Source organism: Carcharhinus amblyrhynchos, chromosome 14 (genome assembly GCF_965287045.1).
Source record: "Carcharhinus amblyrhynchos chromosome 14, sCarAmb.v2.hapA, whole genome shotgun sequence".
In the NCBI taxonomy this organism is placed as follows: Eukaryota; Metazoa; Chordata; class Chondrichthyes; order Carcharhiniformes; family Carcharhinidae; genus Carcharhinus; species Carcharhinus amblyrhynchos.
In genome coordinates, this window is record NC_137337.1 from 23890944 (window position 1) to 23915745 (window position 24802).

At 41.5% G+C, this 24802-nt stretch overlaps 1 protein-coding gene across 8 annotated transcripts in view; it reads left to right on the plus strand.

The window, feature by feature from the left end:
• Positions 1 to 1029: 1029 nt before the first annotated feature.
• dhrs7 (dehydrogenase/reductase (SDR family) member 7) overlaps positions 1030 to 24802 on the plus strand; it is a 49555-nt gene continuing 25782 nt past the window's right edge. For 3 of the 8 annotated variants that reach the window (XM_080202423.1, XM_080202425.1, XM_080202424.1), the window contains exons 1-6: positions 3644 to 3701; positions 4613 to 4740; positions 11991 to 12143; positions 16401 to 16507; positions 23160 to 23399; positions 24066 to 24188. In XM_080202423.1, the coding sequence (XP_080058549.1) occupies positions 3670 to 3701; positions 4613 to 4740; positions 11991 to 12143; positions 16401 to 16507; positions 23160 to 23399; positions 24066 to 24188 (783 nt within the window). In that variant the 5' untranslated portion in view covers positions 3644 to 3669. Of the gene's footprint in view, positions 1386 to 3643; positions 3702 to 4612; positions 4741 to 8129; positions 8553 to 11990; positions 12144 to 16400; positions 16508 to 23159; positions 23400 to 24065; positions 24189 to 24802 lie in introns of those variants that run through there. The other 5 variants (XM_080202427.1, XM_080202428.1, XM_080202426.1 and 2 more) reach the window with 5 other exon arrangements.

A 24802-nucleotide genomic window follows, 5' to 3' on the forward strand; every position in this document is an offset into this window, starting at 1 on the left:
CCCCAACCCAAGCCCCCCAAAACTCAGGGCCTTCAAGGAAGGTTCCATCTGCAGCCTGGCAGTGGCAAAGGAACTCATGGACACAGTCCTTACCTTCTTGCCCCTGACCTCTTTGTAGTCCAGCTTGTCAGGACTTGCACCAAATTATGCTGCTGGACCTTTCGCCGGGGAGAGTGGCATACCAGAAGGGCCAGAAAATCCAGCCTCAAACCCTTAATCATTTTGAAATGAGTGAATGAATAACGATCAGGTTCTCGCTCGCTCTAGCTATGTTTAGGATTTGGAGTGCTGATACACGCTGCCTTAGAACATGATGGTGGCACATTCAAACAATCAGGCTTTCATAGGAGCAAAGGAATTAGGAGCAGAGTAGGCAAAGGCAGCACTTTAGGCCTGCTCCACCAATCAATCAGATCATGGCTGATCTCTCCCTGGTCTCAAATCCACCTCCTCATCAGTTCCCCATATCCCTCTTTCCCTTTTTTTATTAGAAATATGTCTATCTTGCTCTTGAAACCATTCAATGATTCAGACTCCACCACGCCACGGGGGCAGCGGGTTCCACAAATTCACCACCCTTGGCGTGAAATAGTTCCTCGTCATCCTGAGCTTCAAAACTACTGACTCTCCAACTTTAGCTGTCACCTCTTGTTGGAGATTGCCCTGTAAAAGGAAACATTTGGTCTACATTTTCTTTATCAATCCTTTTTCAGTATTTTATGTGCCGCAGTCAGACCCCCTCTCATCCTTCTAAACTTCTTTCTTTTCAAAAGGGAATGGGATGAGCATCTGAAATGGGGACTGGGGGGGTGGGGGGGGGGGAGGGAGGTGAACAGATGAGTTTTTTTTTGTGAGAGAGAGTGGGCATTGACCAGCATGAACGGTTAACGGTCTCTACCTGTGCGCCGTGCTGAGTTGATGGCGGTGGGCAGGGCAGGTGTCGCCTGGCGATTTGAATTTTGCTCGCGCCAGGCTGGGCTCCCACGCATGCGCAGAAGGACCTACCTGCGATGAGCCGGGCCATCCCGGCTCACGTGACGGAGGTTGTTTCCCTGACAAACAGGAGACCAACCCCGATCCGCACTACGCCTGACCCATCCGACATTTTAATATTCAGTGGGTGTATGTGTGTGTGAGTGAGTACAGCGGAAATCTTTATCTTGTAGCTGTCAAACCTGAAGGATTAGTTTGATTTGGAAGCTGAGTAATCAATGTCCTGACGGTTGTCCGCCGCCTCTCTCAGCTGTCAGACCTGAAGGATTAGTTTGATTTGGCAGCTCAGTCCTGACGGTTCTGCTTACCCTTACCGTGTGTTTCCTCTGACCTCAGTCGACCGCTGCCGGGCAGCGTGGAACCGAAATTTCAAAGCAACATAAATCCAACAGGTAGAGAAAGCCCGACAGTATGGAGAGTTTCGGATGCTATATTTCGAAACTGAAATAAAAATATGCAGGGGTGGCGTAAAAATTAAGAGTAAGCCTCGGATGGTTGTCGTGTGGTGAGCTTCTGGCATTGTCGGCCGTGCCTGCTTCATATTGGACTGTAATTGTAGGAATGGCCACTACCTGAACAGCACCTTTTTAGGACCCTCCTTAAACGTATTTCTTTGACCAAACTTTTTTGGTTAGCTTTTCTAACGTCTCATTCTTTCTTGTCATAGTGTCAGATTTTGCCCGTTTACACTTCTGTAAGATTTTGGCGAATTTTTTTTGTTGGCTAAATTGAAGGCGTTGTACGTCAATCTAAGTTCTCTCTGAATCCAATTTCTGGCGTCATAGGATTTTGCTTTTGTATTTGAATGTCTGTTTGCACGTTCAGATCGTGAAAAACATGCAAATTTAGTGGAAAACTTTACTACGTTTAAGTAGAAGTATAAGCTTCTTGTAAAATATTGGATAAAGTTGGTCAAAATGTAAGTTTTTACTTCAGATTGAACAAAATTATTAAAAATCAATTGTTAGGAAAGCTTGATGTTACATGGTATTAATATAAGAAGAAATATAGTATTATAATTTTTGAATAGCAATGTGAACAGAACAAAATAAATAATGCATATTATAATTATGTTTTGATATCTGGCATAAACTGGACCTTATACTGGTAGTAATCCTACATCACAATTTCACAGAATCGTTATGATGCAGGAAGCCAGTTGATTCACGTCTGCATTGACTCTCCAAGTGACTTAGTGCCATTCCCTTGCCTTTTCCCTGTACCTCTCTACATTGTTTCTCTTTTTAAGTAATCATCTAATTCCCAATTTGAATGCCTTGATTGAACTTGCCTCCACCACACTTCCAAGCAGTGCATTCTTGACCTGAACCACTCGTGAAAACTTTTTTTCTCACTGATATTTGCTACTTCTGAAAAATCACATCTGTGCCCTCTTGTTCTTGATCCTTTTATGAGCAGGAACAATTTCTCCTTGCCTATTCTGTCCAGCCCATCGTGACTTTGAACATCTCTATTGAATGTCCTTTTAATCTTTTCAACCTATCTTCATAAGTGAAGTTTCAAACTGTTCTTGTAAACCTCTTCTGCACTCTCTCCAATGTGTATGTATCTTTCCTATTGGTGTGGTGCCCAGAGCAAAACACAATATTTCAGCTAAGGTCTACCTAATGTCTTGTATAAGTTCAGTAAGAAGCCTCACAACACCAGGTTAAAGTCCAACAATCCAATGCCAGAATCTCCACATCTTGTATAAGTTCAGCATAACCTCCTGACTCATGTACTCTGTGTCCCTGTTAATAAAGTCCAGGGTCTTGTATGCTTTATTAACTCCTCTCTCCACCTGCTGTGTGTTAGGGAAAATCGGGTAGTTTAAAGTGATGTATATCTGTATTGTTAATCTTAGAAATAAGATATCGTTTTAAGTGGTTTTAATTTAATGTTTCTACGTAAGGAAGGGCAAACTTGCATTTAGATTCTTGTTAGACAAAGATGTTTCCTTTTTGGTGGTTTTTGGTTTTAGTTCAAACTATGCTTGAGTTACTGCATGAAAATTAAACAAGCTGGGACAAGTGAAAATGGTTGCTTAGTAACTGTGGCACCGTTGGAGAAAAAAGTCTTTTTAGATGCAATTTTAACTGAATTTTTAGCAATTGGAGCTAGGGAGCAAGTGGGTGAACAGGAAAGCCATATAATGGAGTCAGGTGCACAAAAGCAAGCTCCAAATAAACTAAAGGACATTTAGTTTAAGAAACCAGGAAATGGAAAAGAAGCTCCAGGAATATTGAAATAGAAGGAAACAAAGAGGAGCTGCCTGTAGAAGAGGATGCTGTTTATGGAGGTTAAAGATGGACCTGGGAAGAGAAGAGCTGATGAAGTTAGTTGCAGACAAGCCACGTTATCTGAAGCAATCAACTTAGAAGTAATAGCATCTGATTGGGGACTGTGTACCAGAGTTTGTGTGGAAGCTTAGATACGTGTTGCAATTCAAGATAAGCCTGAAATGAGGTGGAAAACCTGGTGTTGGATTCTATGTTAAAAGTGGAGCTGAAGCTTTGTTTGAAAGGCTGGTTGGAAAACCTGGAGTATATTGTGAATGAAAAAAGCTGATGGAAAGCATTGTTCGAAGGCAGATTTTAAAGCGGTCATTTTGGGAATGAAGTTTGAAAACACTCGTGACAATCATCTGGAGGGATTGTGAGAGAATTTTATGGAAGAATGGTTGAGTGGCATCAGCCATTTGGTTCAGAGTAGGGCATTGTTTTTGAAAATTTTATATTTGTGAAGCTGGGAGAGAGTGTAAAAGAGTAATGTAACGTCGTGGTCCTGTGACTTTGTTCCCCCTGTTTTCTAAAAGAAAATAAAGCTGCAATCTTTTTAACCAGGGTTCCATTCTGGGATCTCCCTATCTAGTAGCAACACCGAATGGGATCATAACACCCCTTTAATGATCTATGCACATATACACCCAAATCCTTCTGCTCCTACACATCTAAGAATTTTACTGCTTATTTATGTTGCCTCTCCATGTTCTTCCTTTCAAAATGCTCTACCTCACACTTTTGCGCATTGATCTTCATCTGCCACCTTACTCCCCACTCCACCTACTTGCCTGTGTCCTTTTGAACTTATACATTGTCTTCACAGTTTACAATATTTCCAAGTTTTGTGTCATTCGTAAACTTTGAAATGGCACAACATAATCATTAATATAAATATCAGGGTCCCAAAACTGATCCCTGGGAACATTGCTACAAACATTCCTTCGGCCTGAAAAATATCCATTGGCCATTACTTTCTGCTTCCTAATATTCAGCCAATTTTATATCCATGTTACTACTGTCCCTTTTATTCCATGAGCTATAACTTTTTTCAAGTTTGTTGTGTGGCACTGTCAAATGCGTTTTGAAAATTCATGTATGCCACATCAACAGTATTACCCTCATCGATCCTTTCTATTACCTCTTCAAAAACCCTTTAGAAATCCATGCTGGCTCTTCCTAATCAATTCATGTTTTTCCACGCAATTACTAATTTATTCAATTTTTGAATTTGAGGTAAGTTTAGATAATGTATTTTATGGGCCACATGAACAGAAAGATTTGAATTAATTTGAAATATATCTTAATTCATGCTGTTTTCTTTATTTTGTTAATACTAGGACAATGGATCTCTTGTCAGTGTTGTGTTACTGCCTGGCGATTTATGTGATTGTGCAGTTTATTCGGTTTATGAGGGCTGATGCCGATTTTACTTTGTTATGGGCTGAATGCTTTGGAAATAAGCCAGGTACAGAGACCCCAGTTTATTTCTATATTCAATAAGTTCATATACTTTATAATGTAAAAACATAACTATTCTGCCAGTAAACTTCAGATTTGAATGATCTGTATTTTTATTGACGATTTCCATTTTGGTCTTTTTATTAGTACATTTTCACTGTCCTGCAGCATTTAATGCATTTTTTGACTGTGATTCTGTAATAAAACAAAGAACAACACAACACAGCACGGGAAGCAGGCCCAACGAGCCCGTGCCGCCATTTTAACATTGATTGCCCTCCTCTACCTATGACCTTTGTCTATGCCTATTGGGGAAGATTGAGGGAAGACTAATTTAGGGATAATTTGTTACAGCAATCAGCCTAAGAGCACGTTTTTGGGGTGTGGGAGGAAACTGGAGCACCCGGAGAAAACCCACGCAATCACGGGGAGAATGTGCAAACTCCCGCAGACACTGGCCCAAATCCATGTATCTGCACAGCAAACAGTGACAGTCACTGAGCTGTCGTGTCGCCCGTCAGTTGGTCCAGTTTAAGCGTACACTAATGACATGAAGCACTAGGCAACTCTCGAAGCAACATCCAAGAGCAGCCCTCACATGACCCACCACGTGTATGCCCCTCGTTGGACCACAGGGCAGACTGAATCACCTGTGAAGTAAAAGAAAAGACATCAATAAACATGCAAAACTTTGACAGACATTTACGGAATCCCCAGAAGCTCAGAAGTAAAACAAGTGAGCCATACAATATGTTGGAAGGTCTGTAGGAATCAGTTGATTCCCAGGGACGTCCCAAGGCTCTTGATCTTTATTTAGATCAGTCTCCTGTATCCCTCCATCTGTAGTCCACTCGTGCCTATCTAAGTAAGTCTTAAACAACTCTAACGTGCCTGCCTCCACCATCCTACTTGGCAGTGCATTCCAGACCCCTACCACCCTCTGTGTGAAAAACCTCCCTCTAACATCAAAATTATACCCCCCGCCCTCACCCTAAGCCCGTGGTCCCTCGTAATTTTTGTATCCAACCTAGGAAAAAGCTTACCTCTGTTCACTCTGTCTATACCCTTCATAATCTTATACACCTCTATTAGATCTCCCCTCTTTCTCTGCCTTTCTAAAGAGAACAGCCCCAATTTGCCCAATCTCTCCTCATAGCTCAGTCCTTCCATACCAAGCAGCATTCTGGTAAACCTCTGCACCCTCTCCAGGGTCTCCACGTCCTTACGGTAGTCAGGAGACCAGAACTGGATACAGTACCCCAAATGTGGGCGAACCAACTTTTTCTATACAACTGCAACATTAGACGCCAGCTTTTATACTCTATACCCCTCCCTATAAAGGCAAGCATACTATAGGCCTGCTTCGCCATCTTCTCCACCAGTACTGCCACCTTCAAGGACTTGTGTACATGCACCCCCAGGTCCCTCTGCGTTTCTATACTCTTAATAGGCCTACCATTTATCATGTAACTCCCCCCTACATTATTTCTTCCAAAATGCATCACCTTGCATTTATCTGGATTAAATTCCATCTGCCATTTCTCTGCCCAATATACCAGCCTATCTATATCCTGATGTATTGCCTGACACTGCTCCTCACTATTAGCAAGTCCAGCCGTCTTTGTGTAATCTGCAGACTTGCTGTTCACACCACGTACTCCCTCTTCCAAGTCATTTATGTATGTTACAAATAGCAAAGGTCCCAGTACTGAGCCCTGCGGCACACCACTAATTACAGACCTCCAGCTAGAAAAGGACCCTTCCACTACTCCTCTCTGTCTCCTGTTACCAAGCCAGTTCTCAATCCATCTAGACACCTGTCCTTGTGTCCCATGAGCCTTAACCTTTTCCACCAACCTACCATGAGGGATTTTGTCAAATGCCTTACTGAAATCCATGTAGACGACATCCACAGCTCGTCCTTCGTCAACCGTTTTTGTCACCTCCTCAAAAAATTCTACCAGGTTCATAAGGCACGACCTCCCCTTAACAAAGCCATGCTGCCTATCACTAATCAAATTGCCACACTCTAAATCAATATACACCCTATCTCTAAAAATCCTTTCCAAGAACTTCCCTACCACTGACGTCAAACTCACTGGCCTATAATTACTCGGGTTATCCCTACTACCCTCTTTAAACAACAGTACCACGTTTGCTATCCTCCAGCCCTCTGGGACCTCACCTGTGTCCAAAGAAGAGACAAGGATTTGCATCAGAGGCCCAGCAATTTCCTCTCTCGTCTCCCTAAGCAGCCTAGGATAAATGACATCAGACCCCAGAGATTTATCAGTTTTAATACTACCTAACAACCTTAACACTTCCTCCCTCGTAATAGATATTTACTCCAACGGGTCTACAACTCTCTCCAAGACAGTACCGGACAACAAGTCCCTCTCCTTCGTGAATACTGACGCAAAGTATTCATTCAGGATCTCCCCCATTCCCTCGGACTCTAAGCATAGCTCCCCTCCTCTGTCCCTAAGAGGACCGATTTTTCCTCTAACCACCCTTTTGTTCCTAACATAGGAGTAAAATGCTTTTGGATTTTCCTTTAATCCTGTAATTCTGAGCCAGTAAGGTCAAAAGGTTTAAGTTTGATATCTGTTCTGTGTTGGTTAGCTGATTTCACTTTGGATGGCATTAGCAATACCACAGTGAACCGAAGTTATCCTGGATTAAGGAGTGTAAAGAACAGGTAATATTCCCATTGCCATTTTGGAAGTAAATCTCCAGTTTCCAGCAATACTAGAAACAATATAGGCAGAAATGTCAACTTCATCTGGCAGTTCAACAACATTAATTTCAAATTAAGTTTTCACATAATTCAGAATCTGTCTCATTCTTCTGCTCAGCCAAGGTTGACTCCCTGCCCCCAATCAAATAGTCTGCCAACAATTGCTGTCAATTCATATGACCCTTGGATAAGTTTATTGGACTAATTTTAACCTTTGGAACCATATGCAACATATGAGGATCATCAAGAGCTAGTTGGCAAAGGAGACCAGCAGTCAATCTTCACTCAGTTTTAGATTTATTTACAAAGCGAAACATTCCAAATGTATAGCTTGTAACTCTACAGCCCAACATCAATGTCAACGAGTGTTTCTTTGTACTTTTACTATAGTCATAATTAAGTCCACAGAATACAAATGACACAATTGTTTTATAACATAGGCAGGTTAACAGCCTTCTTGAAATGTATAAATGTATTGTATATACATCTTTCCCACCCCCATTTAACCAAGTTCTTCTCTCTCCCAAATTGGTATGAGTGCAGTATTGTAGTGCAGTTACATTTATGCATGCTCTTGCTATAGTTTAGAGTTGTATGTTTGTGATACTGTGTTTCAGGCATTGATGTATCCATACACATAGCTATATGTTTCTGTTCAGGTTTCAACAAAACGAAGAAAATTACAGCACAGGAACAGGCCTTTTGGCTCTCCAAGCCTGCACCAACCATTCCTTCCCCAAGAACATCAATGAAGGGTTTTCTTATGAAAATTTAAAGCTTTGTAACCATTTTTGCTCAAAATTATGTATATTCAGCAACATTTAGGATTAAACTGAAGGACACTTCCAGTACAATTCAGGAAAATGAAATGCTGCTTCAGCATTCCAATAATGTGCTTGCCATTGGAGTTATATACTTCATCATATCTATGTTCAGCCAGCATCTTGAGAGGTTGCAGAGGTTTCATCAACTGCAGCTGTGGAGGTTAAACTTCCCCAAGAGCCACCCAGAGTTGTTTTGCATAACCACATATTGGCCGGTCTCTCGACTGCGTTGAATGAAAGCATTGTGCTGTCTGCTTGGTAAGAGGGCTTTTATTTGCATTGTGATGCTGAGATGAATAGAGAGATTGAAACCCTTTGTTCCTTCATATAGAAAATGATGTTGGCTGTTGCAGCATATGGACCCACATAGATACAAGCAGTAACCCTTAGAATTTTCTGTAAAAGTTTAGATCTCACTCATACTGTAGGGAAGATGATGAGCTATGATGCTCAAACAAAACATGATTTAACTCCCATATTTATGCAGTGCAGATATTCTAGAATGCCTGTGTACAGCGGCAAATTAAAATGACTCCAATGTCCTTGGAGTGTGATGGTCATTTTAACAGCCACTTGCAGTTGGCTATGATGCAGCTTTGCTGCTGCTCCACTTACAACATTTGGTATAACTCTATTTCCTTAGTGAACTGAAACCTCCATATGCAATTCTATTTGGTCTAGTGGAGATATTATATACACGCACACACCTTTGGGATTTAGACATAAGTGCCAATCTCTAAAGTGCAGATTGACCTGTACTGAATTTCTTGACTTTTCAAAAAAGCATCAAATAAAGAGTCATTGATAGGTTATGTTCCTGCTATACCACTTCACTAGCAGTAAGCTGAGTTATATAAATTGAGGCCACAGCATTACCTTTTTGTGGCAGCCAATACTAACAGGACTCATGCCAGCAGTGGACTCTGGCAAAATTACCACCAAATTAACTATTCAGTCACGAATTCTCCTGTGTGGCATTATATCATGATGTGGAGATACTGGCATTGGACTGGGCTAAACACAGTAAGAAGTCTCACAACACCAGGTTAAAGTCCAACAGGTTTATTTGGTAGCAAAAGCCACTAGCTTTCGGAATGCTGGCTGCCCCCTCGTCAGATGAGTGGGTGTCCTAATCACAAACAGGGTATATAACGACACAAACTCAATTTACAGAATAATGATTGGAATGCGTTCTTTACAGCTAATCATGTCTTAAAGACACGGACAATGAGTGAAGAGAGCGTTAAGCACAGGTTAAAGAAATGCGTATTGTCTCCAGACAGGACAGTTAGTGAGATTTTGCAAGTCCAGACAACTCGTGACAGTTACAGATAGTGTGACATGAACCCAAGATCCCGGGTGAGACCTTCCTCATGTGTGCGGAACTTGGCTATCAGTCTCTGCTCAGCGACTCTGCGCTGTCGTGTGTCATGAAAACTGCCTTGGCGAATGCTTACCCGAAGATTAGAGGCCGAATGCCCGTGACCACTGAAGTGTTCCCCAACAGGAAGAGAACAAGCTTACCTGGTGATTGTCGAGCGGTGTTCATTCATCCGTTGTCTTCATCAATGATATGTTGAAGGCTCCGGAGAAGATGTTGTAGCTTCTCTGCTCCAGGGACGTACTGGCTGACGAAGGGTACTCTGTTGACCGTGTCCCATGTTTGCCTTCTGAGGAGGTTGGTGCGGTTTTTCACTGTGGCGCGTCGGAACTGTCTATCGATGTGTCAAGCGCCGTATCCTGTTCTTACGAGGGTTTCTTTCAGCATCTGGAGGCGTCTGTTGCAATCCTCCTCGTCAGAGCTGATCCTGTGTATACAGAGGGCTTGTCCATAGGGGATGGCTTCTTTAACGTGTTAGGGTGGAAGCTGGAGAAGTGGAGCATTGTGAGGTTATCCATGGACTTGCAGTACAGTGAGGTGACTGACCTTAGAAGACAAACACAAGACACAGTGGACAGAGTACCCTTCGTCATCCAGTACTTCCCTGGAGCGGAGAAGCTACGATGTCTCCTCCGGAGCCTTCAACATATCACTGAAGACGAACATCTCGCCAAGACCATCCCCACACCCCTACTTCTTGCCTTCAGACAACCACACAACCTCAAATAGATCATTGTCCACAGCAAACTACCCAACCTTCAGGAGAACGTTGACCATGACACCACACAACCCTGCCACAGCAACCTCTGCAAGACGTGTCAAATCATCGACACAGATGCCATTATCTCACATGAGACCATCCACCAGGTACAGGGTACACACTCTTGTAACTTGGCCAACTTGTCTACCTGATATGTTGCAGGAAAGGATGTCTCCACGCTTGGTGCATCGGGGAGACCATGCAGACACTATGACAACGGATGAATGAACACCGCTTGACAATCATCAGACAAGACTGTTCTCTTCCTGTTGGGGAACACTTCAGCGGTCACGGGCATTCAGCCTCTGATCTTTGGATAAGTGTTCTCCAAGGCAGCCTTCGCAACATACATCAGCGCAGTCGCTGAGCAGAGACTGATAGCCAAGTTCCGCACACGTGAGGACGGCTTCACCCGCTATCTTGGCTTCATGTCACGCTATCTGTAATCCCCACGTGTTGCCTGGACTTGCAAAATCTCACTAACTGTCCTGTCTGGAGACAATACGCATCTCTTTTAACTTGTGCTTAACGCTCTCTCCACTCACATTGTCTGTAGCTTTAAGACTTGATTAGCTGTTAAGAATCGCATTCCAATCATTATTCTGTAAATTGAGTTTGTGTCTTTATATGCCTTGTTTGTGATTAGAACACCCACACACCTGACAAAGAGGCAGCCAGCGCTCCAAAAGCTAGTGGCTTTTGCTACTAAATAAACCTGTTGGACTTTAATCTGGTGTTGTGAGACTACTTACTGGCATTATATCAACAGACATTGAAAATGAAACATTACAAGACAATATTGAAAACCAAAAAAGTTTCAGCCATGTTTTTATGCTGTATGATCCTTGTATGTTTAAACAGAGTTCTATTTGGAGCTCATTATCTAATAATCCTGAATACCTAGTTTATCAGATTTAAGGAAACAGTGCAACCTCGTAGAATTATAGAATCTCTACAGTGCAAAAGGAGGCTACTTAGCCTGTTGAGTCTGCACTGACCACAATCCCACCCAGGCCTATTCCCATAACTCCACATATTTACCCTATTAATCCGACACTAAGGTCAATTTAGCATAGCCAGTCAACCTAACTCTCTCACCTTTTGGACTGGGGAGGAAACCGGAGCATCCAGAGGAAACCCATGCAGACATGGGGAGAATGTACAAACTTCACATAGATAGTGACCTGAGGTTGAACCTGGGTCCCTGTCACTATGAGGCAGCAGTGCTAACCACTATGCTACTTCTCTGGGTGGAAGTAATGAGAAGTTGGTTGTTTTGCATCATTGGTATTATACACTGATTTACATGTAATTGTTCACAAGTTGGCAGCTTTTTCCTGTGGAACCCAACTACAGAATTGCAATGGAGGAAAAATGGACAGAGAACTGACACAGATGCTAATTTTCCATTTGGGATATAGGCCTTCTCAAGCAAAAATCTGGGCACTATCTGAACCATCACTAAGACGTAGAGTTATCCAAAAAAAGAAAAAAATTGTGAACAGTCTTTTGAGAAATTTATCCCATCTAAGTATTAAATGTTAATGTTCAATAGAAGACAAACTCTTCAAGAAAGTAATATGGATAACAGGAGCCTCTTCTGGAATTGGAGAAGAGTTGGCATATCAGCTAGCAAAATTAGGAGCTTTATTGGTGCTGTCTGCTAGGAGAGAAGCTGAACTACAACGAATTAAACAGAACTGCCTTGGTAAGTAAGTAAAAATGTTTTTAGTGACCGTCATTGTGGATAAGTGAAAGAGTAGATTTAGAAAAATAAACTGCAGGAAATTAAAAATACGCTGATTGCTATCATTTAAAAAAAATCCCCTTTTTTACATAAGCTTTAGAAGTTGAAACAATTTGAAATAAGGCTGCAGGGGTAAGTAACGATTTCAAAGGCATTCTACATATATAGTGAGCGCTACTTGATGAATATACTCTATGTTAGAAGCAAAATACTGTGGATGCTGGAATCTGAAACAAAAAAAAATGCTGGAAAATCTCAACAGGTCTGACAGCATCTTTGGCTCTATTCTCTCCCCAATGTTTTGAATCTAGATGACTGATCCTCAGAACTAAGAGCAAAGAAAATCAACAGAAATTTAGACTACGAGTGGGAGAGGGGGGGACAATGGAATGAGACAAAGGGAATGTAAATGAGGATTTAGAAGGCTGAGAAAGGTTCTAAAAGTGTCCATTCAGTGATCAGAATGTGTGAATAGCAGAACAGAGGTATAGGTGGTTAAGAGACTGCATGGGGATTATGGCAATGGCCCTGAAAGGAAAAGGAGTGAGGAATGGAATTGAGAAAGAAGGATAATAAAATGGATGAATGAGATGAAATAAAATAAATGGAAATGGGGTGAAGGTGGAGAAAAGAGTTCATGTTCTGAAATCGTTGAACTCAGTGTTCAATCTGGAATGCTGTTAAGTGCCCAGTTGGAAGATGTGCTATTCCTCTGCTTTGCAACGTTCTAGCGAACTCGACGCAAAAGGCCAAGAATGGACACGTGGACAGGAGAGCAGGGTGGTAAGTTGAAGTGGCAAGTGACAGGAAGGTCTGGTTCCTGTTTGCGGATGGATCAAAGGTGTTCAGCAAAGCAGTCACCCAGGCTGCATTTGAGTAGACCACATTGGGAGCAGTGAATGCAAAAGAGCAGATTGAAGGAGGTATATGCGAAGCGCTGCTTCACTTGAAAGGGGTGTTAAAGCCCTGGGATGGTGAGCAGGGAGGAGGTAAAAGGGCAGGTGTTGCACCTTCTGTGATTGCGTGGGAAGATGTCATGGGCAAGGCGTGAGGTGTTGGGCATGATGGAGGAATGGACTGGGGTGTTCTGGAGAGATTGGTCTTTGCGGACTGCTGACAGCGGTGAAGAGGAAGGTCTGTTGAGTAGTGGCATCACGCTGGAGTTGGTGGGAAAAAATTCTTTTCTATTTTGCAATTTATTTTTCCCTCGATAGAAAGTCTCTTCATTTTTCAATACATTCATCAATTCCCTTATTCAAATTTTTCTTGCTCAAGCATCAGTTTTGGCCAAGTGGGCAACCAGTATCCCTCTTGATCCAGTTGCTAGAAAATACAGCAGCAACTTGATTCTGTCTTGTGTCCAATTGTACCAGTCTGTCTGGTCGAGTGCCTGGCTTACACTGAACATCATGGGCAACATGCAATTCCATTGAGGTTATTGCTACATAAAAGTAGTGGTTAGCACTGCTGTCTCTCAGCTCCAGGGACCCGTGTTCAATTTCTGACTTGGGCCACTGGGGTTATTACTACACAATAGGAGGATAGTGTACTCTACATCTGGTGCTCACCAATGCATACAGTGGTAGTTGGGATGCTGTGGTAATGCTTCAATCCCAACAAAATCGCCATAAAGTGATCACGAAGAGTGTATAATCTTCTGACATGCCCCATTCAAGGTTTCTAGTGAAACCAACAACTCTGGTCTCAAGAGGTTGTGTGGTCAAAGAATCACAGTATGCCAAAAGTATAGAATTTGTCAAAAGGTGTCATGTTGTAACATATTGTTTGCAAGGTGTTTCCATAAAAAATTGATAGGTTGTTTTACGTCTTTTGTTTAGTTTTTCCTGACTTTCTCCAATTCTACTTCCAGTATTTTACTGAAACTTTCTCCAAATATTTTTTCCTTGGTAATTGGTAAAAGGGAACATTTCAGTTATTCTCCAATTCTTAAAATTTTTAATCTTAAAATAAAGTTCAAGTAGAATCACCCTTTTAAGTACTCTTTTTGACCTCAGCTCTCCAAGAAAATCTAGTTTAAACGTACAATTTAAATTTGCAATTTAAACGCAGTACAGAAAATTGAAAAAAAAGAGTGATTTTATGTGGCTAGTGTCAAGATTCGTAAATATTATCAAGTCTACCAACTTATGGAATTAGCTATCATGTCACATTTCTTTAACTTTTTTAGGATGTTAGCATTGCTGTCAAGGCTGCATTGTTGCTGATCCCTTGCTCTTGAATGGATTGGAGTGATGTGTCATTTCCAGAGGGCATTTAAGAGCCATAGAAACATAGAACAGTACAGGCCCTTTGGCCCTCAATGTTGTGCTGAGCTATGTCCAAACCCAAAATCAAGCTATCCCACTCCCTATCATTCTAGTGTGCTCCATGTGCCTATTCAATAACCGCTTGAAAGTTCCTAAAGTGTCCAACTCCGCTATCAGAGCAGTCAGTGTATTCCACAGCCCAACCACACTCTGAGCGAAGAATCTACCTTGGACATCCCTCCTATATCTCCCACCATGAACCTTATAGTTATGCCCCCTAGTAACAGCTACATCCATCCAAGGAAATGGTCTCTGCATGTCCCCATCACATTGCTTTGGATCTGATGTTAGTTGTAGGCCAGACCAGGCAAGGATGGCAAATTTCTTTTCCTAAAGGACATTAGTGAACCAGTTTTTTTTTATTTAGTGTCACAAGTAGGCTTGCATTAAAACTGCATTGAAGTTGTTGTGAAAATCCCTGAGTCACCCCACTCCAGCACCTGTTTGGCTATACTGAGTGAGAATTTAGCATAGCCATGTCACCTAACCAGCACATCTTTGTGTGGGAGGAAAGTGGAGCTCCTGGAGGAAACCCGTGCAGACATGGGGTGAACATGTTTTGGTTACTGCTTGCATGGAGTCTGCATGTTCTCCCCATGTCTGCTTGGGTGTTCCAGTTTCCTCCTACGGTCTGAAAGACGCGCTGGTTAGGTGCATTGGCCATGCTAAATTCTCCCTCAGTGTACCTGAATAGATGCCAGAGTGTGATGACTAAGGCATTTTCATAGTAACTTCATTGCAGTGTTAATGTAAGCCTACTTGTGACAATAATAAATAAACTTTAAATTTTAGATTCTGCATAGACAGTGACCCAACCTGGGAATCAAATCCAGGTCCCTAGCACTGTGAGGCAGCAGTGTTAACCGCTGTGCTATCATGTCAATCAACGATAGTTTCAAGGTCACCATTATTAAGATTAGCTTTATATTTCAGATTTTATTGGTTGTATTTAAATTGTGCCTCCTGCTGTGGTGAAATTTAAATCTGTGTTCCTAGGTCATTAGACTGGTCCAGTGACACTACCACAACACCACCATCACCTCTTGCCCTCAATATGGAGCTTTTTATTTAATTTGTGTATCATTCATCTATTTTATTATTTATCACCCTTAGATCTTTTAACTACAAATGTTCTATAATTGCAGTAATTTATTGGTAAGAGAAAAGGATATGTGGTTCATTGCGCCTGTGAAAGAACCATCCAATTAGTCCCCTTTTCCCCTGCTGTTTTCCCGTAGTCATGTAAAACAATTTCTATTATAAAAGTTTAAGATAATTACCTTGATTTTGTACTCATGTGCAAACACACATCTATGGGTCTCTGTTCTTATACACCCTTTAAAATTATACCAGTTAGTTTATATTACAGCTTATTTGTGGCATGTTAACATGGAGGAAAAGATACGAAAAGAAAAATAAGTTCACTGCATTTCAAAATATGATGCTCTTTATTTAGCAAGTAAAGACTTTAAGGTGACACAATATCTTGTGACTGTAAAGAAAATACTAAATTTTGTACAAATCTGACAACAAAAGCTGTTTTTCACCATGAATGAACCAAAATTTCAAATAGACTACTGGGAATTATTTTTGTTATTTTTGCCGTTAATCTACATTTCTAAGGTCAAGTTTGCCACGGGAGAAAATGTTGGAAAATATCAGCAGACCTGGCAGCGTCTGTGAGGAGAGAAAAGAACTAATGTTTCGAGCCCAGATGACTCTTTGTCAGAGCTTTCCCACCAACGGCCAATGGGGAAAACCCAACTGCAGATGGCCAGAAAATTCCAGCCGTAGTAAAAATTAAAAACCAAATAAAGAAATGGTTGGGCATGAGAAACCATTTGTATTGTTTTAGTATTCCCTCTGTGACTCTGTATGATTTGCTTTGCAGATCATAGTAAACTACAAGAAAGGGATATTCTTGTCCTGTTACTTGACCTAAATGAAAGCAGTTCCCATGAGGTTGCAACAAAAAGCGTTATCCAGCACTTTGGTAAAGTATGTTTCCTAATGATTATCCATTATTAAAAGAATAAAGCCATAAAGCTGTTTTACCTTTAAATAATAAATGAATAGAACGTAAAAAAAAACTTTACATTTCAGTGATGAAACCGGCTTTATTTTTACACATAGGTCACAGATCGGAAGAACAGTGAATTATTTTGTTAGTTTTTAAAATATTCATGCACACAAATGCTGTTTCTTTTGTTGCGTTTCACTTTCAGTAATTTAAAGCTCTTAGCAATATACCCTAACTCTTGATTTCTCGCTTCCTTTGCATAGATGCATTGTGTCAATTCCCTTGAATGCTGTTCACAGCAAAAAGTGAGATATGAATTATTGGTTTCCAGTTTTCATATGATTTTATGACTTTTCTTGCAGGGAGAAGAAAGTAATGCTACAGTAATAGTAACTCATTTCAACCTCTTACCATTTCAGCATATTTTCTTAATGTGTAGTTGTTTACATTAGTGGCCTTGTCAAGTAAGCAAACAGTTGTTTGGAACATTTTTACATTCCAATTGCTATTACTATTTTATGTAGGGAAACTAAAAATTTGAGCTCAAGGTTTTGTTTTTATTAAAAAAATCTATCCCAAGAAGCTGTTGTCAGGGGGGATTTTCCACTCCCATTTTTTTTTTTTGGATGGGTTTGCCAACAGGAACAGAAAATCTCACAGGAGGCCTAAATCAGGTTTCACACCAACGTAAAAGCGTGACATGATTGTCCCCCATCAGTGACGTAACGGAAATCCCAACCTTTAATGTCAGGAACATTATAATAAAATTGCATAATATACTTGCGTGTTATTATCAGGCCACCGCGCCTGAATCATTCCGCCCCCCCCCCCCCCCTTCGATTTGAGAAACTATGTTCACTTTGGCGTGAGGGAAAACTGGTGTGAATTATGACTGGTCTCCATGGCGTGTACCTGGCAGGCACACCGCTCAGAGCAGCTCGAGAGAGAGAGTCAACCGGGCACTGCCCCCTGGTGAACTTCTGTGCATTGGGACAGCCTTTAAAAATGGCCTTTATAAAACTAAATTCCTGCCGGTGTGCTCACCCCACCAGTGTGACGTTGTGGGACCCGCCACTTGAAGTGTCTTTTCCTATATTCCCAATGATACGGTGGCGAAAACCACTGTTGGTGCCAACAGCTTCAATGCTGTTTTTCCTGCCCGCTGTCACACTCTGCCAAGAGTAAAATTCCGTCCAAGATCTAAAAGTGAAGCCAATTAATCATATCCTGTTCTAATAATCAGAGGTGAATTCGTAAGCTGATTTTGGTGGAATCCATATCTTTTTCTGACTTCTGCAATGTTTCCAATTAAATAACTGAGTACCATTGGCTGTCCTCATGATTTTGGCACTCAGTAACACTGGTTTTTCTCCATTTTCAAATGAGATGCTCATGGCAAGTTTGAACTTTCTTATTTTGTGATTTTTTTTTTTGTTTGTTTTGGTCCTAGTTTATCCTGATTATCCAGATTAGTTTAAAAAGTTTCTATATTTTTTGTATGTTATTCTACTTTCATCCGGTACCACCAGGACATTGTGTCCTCTTTACTTAGCTAATATCTGTTGTGAATAAATATCAAAACCTGTCACTGTAGTCTCTGACTAGGAATATACCATGTGCTACCACATAATTCTCAATAAGGGAATGGGATATACTTCATCAAACTTGGCTCAGACTTTAACCCAACAGACCAGTCATTTAGCATTAAAGTGATACGGTGTCACGGCGCGGTGGAACAGTAGTTGGCACTGCCGCCTCATGGTGTTAAGGACCCAAGTTCAATTCTGGTCTTGGTTGTTTGTGTGGAGTTTGCACGTTCTCCCCGTGCCTGCGTAGATTTCCTCTGGGTGCTTCGGTTTCCTTCCATGGTGCAAAGATGTGCAGGTTAGGTGGATTGGCCATGATCAATGTGCAAGGTTACGGGGATAGGCCAGGGGAGTGGGTCTAGATAGAGCGCTCTTTTGGAGGATCAGTGTAGACCTGATGGGCCATATGGCCTCCTGCACTGTATGGATTCTAGGATGGCACAATGCTGCCTCGTAGCGTCAAGGACCCAGGTTCAATTCTGGCCTCAGTTGTTTGTGTGGAGTTTGCGCATTTGTAGAATCATAGAACCCCTACAGTGCTGAAGGAGGCTATTCATCGAGTCTGCACCAACCACAATCCCATCCAGACCTTATTCCCATAACCCCACACATTTACCCTGTTAATCCCCCTGACACTGGGATCAATTTAACATTGCCATTAACCTAACCTGCACATCTTTGGACTGTGGAAGGAAACCCACACAGACACGGGGAGAATGTGCAAACTCCACAAAGGCAGTGACCCAAGCCGGGAATTGAACCAGGGTCCCTGGTGCTGTGAGGCAGCAACGCAAACCACTGTGCTGCCACGTCTGCATGAGTTTCCTCCAGATGCTCCGGTTTCCTCCCACAGTGCAAAGATGTGCAGGTTAAGTGGATTGGCCATACAAAATTGTCCTTTATTGTCCCAAGATGTGTAGGTTAGATGGATTAGCCATGGTAAATGTATGTGAGTACAGACATAGAGCAGAGAAGAGGGCTTAGGTATGATTCTCTGTCAGAGAATTGTATGGACTCTATGGGCCTCCTTCTGCATTGCAGGGATTCTTTGATAGTACAATCAGTACATCTGTAGTATTTCACTAAGTTTAGTATTCCCGTCTACATTAGACAGTAGGCACTTTTGAACTATTGCAACATAAAATTAACCTTTGAAACCTAATTCTTGGCAAAATGCTAAAAGGTAGTTACTGATATAGCTCATCTCTCTGCTAACCAAATACTGGCTGAAATAAGGTCAGCCAAACATATATCATTCAAAGTCAACATATGAGCATACGAATTAGGAGCGGGTGTTGCCCCTCAAGCCTGCTCCGCCATCCTATCTAGTCATAGATGATCTGATTGTGGCCTCAAATCCAAATTCTGTCTATCCCTGATAACCTTTGAACATTATAAAGCTACAAGTATAACTACACCAGACCAACAGCCACTCGCAGGTTATAGATTACCTAAATTGCTTCTCAACACAAATTCATTTACCTTTAAAGTTCAGAAACTTTAAGCCTGAATGTCTCTATCTGACAAACAGAATGGCATAGAATCAAAAGAGAAAATGCTGGAAAACCTCAGCAGGTCTGGCAGCATCTGTAAGGAGAGAAAAGAGCTGACATCTTGAGTCCAGATGACCAACCCTTTAACAAATGGTCGTCCAGCTTTGACAAAGGGTCATCCGGACTCAATCGAGTCTTTTCTCTCCTTAAAGATGCTGCCAAACCTGCTGAGATTTTCCAGTATTTTCTCTTTTGGTTTCATATTGCATTACAATTAGAAGTGTTTTTTTAAAATGATGTTCGTATCCAAGGTTATCTTCATTACTCTGATTTGGAGAATTTACATTAGAATCTTGTAGTTGACATTATGCAAATGTTGTGGCATTTAAGGAAACCAAAATTCAGAATTTTTTATGAGCCTGCTCAACACTTCTTTCTATGCGTCCCTGCTATTTTACATCTTTAACCTGTAAAAATAAACAATGCTCAACATGTCTAAAAAAAATTATTTGTTAATCTAAATCAATTACTACTTTCTACTTGTATCTCACTAAACTGCTTGAATTAGCATAGTACAGCAATAGTGATTACAAAACACCCAAGTTATTCTTTTGTTCAGATGTAGGCTTGGGCTGACAAGTAGGAAGTGACATTTGTGCCATATACATATGATTATCTAAATACTACTTAAATGTTACAAGAGTTTGACTCAGCCACTCTTTCGGACAGTGAGTTCCAGGCCCCCTCTGTGTGAAAAGGTTTCTCTTCAACTCCCCCCCCATGGCCTTTACCTCGTATCTTAAATTTATATCCCCGATTATTGATCCCTTGAGAGGGTGGATACTCTATCTGAGCCCTCACAATCTTATATACCTCTGTCAGGATCGCACTCAATCTTTGCTGCTCCAAGGAAAACAGGCACAACTTATTCAATCTTCTCTCATAGCTCTGACCCTCCAGCCAAGGCAGCATCCTGGTAAATCTCCTCTGCACCCTCTTCAGGGTGGCACGGTGGCACAGCAGTTAGCACTGCTGCCTCAGCGCCAGGGACCCATGTTCAGTTTCTGGCTTGGGCCATTGTCTGTGCGGAGTGTACACGTTCTCCATGTGTATGCATGGATTTCCTCCGGGTGCTCTGGTTTCAAAGAACAAAACGGCCCAGGAAACAGGCCCTTCGGCCCAACGAGCCTGTGCCGCCATTTTAACATTGAGTCCCCCCTCCACCCATGACCCTTGTCTATGCTTATGGCATTCCACATTGAGGGAAGACTAATTTAGGGACAATTTGTTACACCAATCAGCCTAATAGCACATCTTTAGGGTGTGGGAAGAAACCGGAGCACCCGGAGAAAACCCACGCAAGCACGGGGAGAATGCGCAAACTTCCAAAGTCACTGGCCCAAGTCCATGTGTCTGCACAGCAAACAGTGATAGTCACTGAGCTGTCGTGTTGCCTAGCATCTGGTCCAGTTTAAGCGTACACTAATGACGTGAAGTACTAGGCTATTCTCGAAACAACCAAGAGCAGCCCTCATACGACCCATCGCGTGTATGCCCCTTGTTGGACAACAAGGCAGACCGAAGCACCTGTGGATTAAAAGAGAAAAACATCAGTATCATCCACATCCTTATACATTCCTGGGGACGTCCCAAGGCTCCTGAACCTTAATTAAAACAGTCTCCTATATCCCTCCATCTCCATCCCGCTCATGTGCCTGTCTAAATAACTCTTAAACAACTCCAGCGTGCCTGCCTCCACCACCTTGCTTGGCAGAGCATTTCGTACCCCCATGACCCTCTGTGTGAAAATTCTCCCTCTAACATCCAAATTATACCTCGCCCCCCTCACCCTAAGCCCGTGGCCCCTCGTAATGTGCATTTCCAACCTAGGAAAAAGCTTACCACTGTTTACTCTATCTATACCCTTCATAATCTTGTATACCTCTATTAGATCTCCCCTCAGTCACCGTCTTTCAAGGGAAAACAGCCCCAATTTGCTCAGTCTTTCCTCATAACCCAGTCCTTCCATACCAAGCAGCATCCTGGTAAACCTCCTCTGCATTCTCTCCAGGGTCTCCACGATTCCTCCCACAGTTCGAAAGACATGCTGGTTAGGTGCATTGGCTATTGCTAAATTCTCCCTCAGTGTACCCAAACAGATGCCGGAGTGGGGTGACTAGGGGATTTTCACAGTAATTTCATTGCTGTGTCAGTGTAAGCCTACTTGTGACACTAATAAATAAACTTTAAACTTCAAAACATCCTTCCTATAATGTGGTGACCAAATTGCATGCAGTACTCCCGTTATGCCCTTACTAGCATTTTATACTGTTTCAGCATGATTTCAGTGCTCTCGTATTCTGTTACCTTGGCTAATAATGGCAAATATTTTGTATACTTTCTTAACTGCCTCATCTATCTACCCTGTCACCTTCAGAGATCTGTGAATATACACTTCACTCAGATCTTCAGCACTTTCCAGGGTTCCACCATTCACAGTGCAATCCTTTGCCTTGTTGGCCTTCCTCACATTTTCCGTTTGTCACTGCTGTGCCCATCTGAGCAGTCCATTGATATCCTCCTGCATTCTACTGGCTATTCTATTTAACACCTTGCCAATTGTTGTATTATCCACGAACTTCTTGTTCATACCCTCCTGTATTTAATTCCATATCATTAATGTACACCACAAATAACAGGGGCCCCAGCACCGAGTCCCGCAGAGACTCACTGGATGTGGAGATGCCGGCGTTGGACTGGAACAGCCAGTTCTGAAAGCTAGTGGTGTTCGCTACAAATAAACCTGTTGGACTTCAACCTGATATTATGAGAACTGTGTTAACCTCACTGAAAGCAGACTTTCAGTCACAGAAACATCACTCTATCACCACCTTCTACTTCCTGCCTCTCAACCTAGTTTGGATCCTAGGGACCCTTACTTTCTTGACCAGTCTGCTATGAAGGACCTTACCAAAAGCCTTGATAAAATCCATATAGACCACAGCAAATGCATTACACCGCATCAACGGTTCTGGTTACCTCCTCAACTAATTCAATTAAATTTGTTAAACATAACCTTCCCTTAACAAATTCACTCCATCACCAACACCCAGTGGCAGCAGTGCGTATTATCTACAAGATGTGCTGCAGGAGCTCATCAAACCTCCTTAAACTGCACCTTCCAAACCCACAATTTCTATCATCTAAAGGGACAAGAGCAACAGATGCATGGGAACACCACCACGGGGGAGTTCCCTCCATGCGACACACCATCTTGATTTTTGAAATATATCACAATTTCGCCATGACCAATGGGTCAAAATCCTGGAAGACCCTCCCTAACTGCACCGGATGTACCTCTCCACAGGGATTGCAATGATTTAAGAAGATTCACTACTACCTTCCCAGAGGAAGGTGGGATGAACAATAATTGCTGGCCTAGCTAGTGATGCCCACATCTCTTCGATTAGTTTTAAAACTCTGAAAACCAATTAAATCATCATCATAACTTTTCTGTCGTTAATTTAATACTTCTTTGCTGTTTTTTGCAGATTGACATTTTGGTCAACAATGCTGGCCGTTCCCAACGCTCTCTATTCCTAGACACACACCTTGATGTTTACAGGGCAATAATGCAATTGAACTTCCTTGGTACAGTCTCACTGACCAAGTGTGTGTTACCTTACATGATCAAGCAAGAAAAAGGACAAATAGTTACTGTCAGTAGCTTGGCAGGCCTTGTCGCTACACCTGTTTCTACAGGTTATGCAAGCAGTAAACATGCTCTTCAAGTAGGTGATTTAATTGCATTCAGTAATTATTTTAGCTGTTCCAAACTTATCTAATTGACCTTTATTCTCCTGTTGTTAATTTTCTGATGACATGGCTCTTTTCACAATTCTGGGCTATATTGATTTGCATTTTTTTTAAGAATGCAGCCATTGATTTAAATCTTAGAACTGAGATGAATAGAAGTTGTGGGATTGTTATACCTCAGATAAAGCAAAGTGCAGCATCATATTTTTAAGGATCATTAAAACTTCTTAAACAAATTTCAGGTATAAATTTTTGGATTTTTTCACATTGTTTTAAAAAGCATCCCTTTTGATTATAACCTGAAAATTGCTAAATTATCTGACCTGTACTGGTTTCAGCATGCTGAACAATACATTAATAATATCATGAGCACCAACAATACTAAAACTTGAGAGACTTTGGGGTGTGATTTTCAGCAGCAAATTTTCAGAAGTTAAAAGCAGATTCACAGTTTACATAAATCATATTAAGTCACAAGACAGTTAATCATGTTTTTTTGTTAAGAATTCATAGGAAAGTTCTTACAGCTCGACTTAAACATATTAGTTGTTTTGAATGTGCTGCTAGGCATAATAGCATGTGGAATAACACAATTAAAAATAATATAAATGGTTTATTCTATACTGTATTCTCTTTTCTAGGGATTTTTTAATTCCCTTCGACCAGAACTTGCCAGTTATCCAGACATCATAATCAGCACTGTTTGTCCAGGACTGGTACACTCTAATATTGTGAAAAATGCTTATACCGAAGAGCTACATAAGGTAAAGGGACAGACAGTTCACCAGAGTCACTAGTGCAGTACATCTAAGATCGGTGGTGGGCAACCTGCAGCCCAGACTGTTGCCCGTGTGCAGAGTTCCCCATTCTACTGGTTTCAATCTGTGTAGCTTTTTAACCTACCGGTATAACTGAATTAAAATACACATAAAGGGCAAAGGCACGCGGTGAGGTTTGTGCTGTTTACACACAACACTGACTGTGAGAGCCTTGTGCTCCCTCTGCAACCAATCAAATGTAAGTATTTTTTCTGTTTTTATCACTTGAAGTTGATAGTTTTACTTAATATATAAATGATTTAGCATTTTCTATAACTTGTTATAAAATACTTGGCATGTATTAAATGTATTCAATCTTATTCATGGGAGTCACAGTTATTGAACAAACCCATTTTCAATCTTGCAGCATTCTGACATGGAGGGGCCACCCATGTGGCCCACTCTTTAGCATAGGCTGCCCATTGCTGTTCAAGATTATCTGAAGGATTATTGTTTACCCTGTAAAATAATTTGATTGCATTTAATTTTTTATATTAATGTTGTGATTCTTTTAAGTAAAACTCGCACAACATTTAGAACAGTCATATTAATGAAAAAAT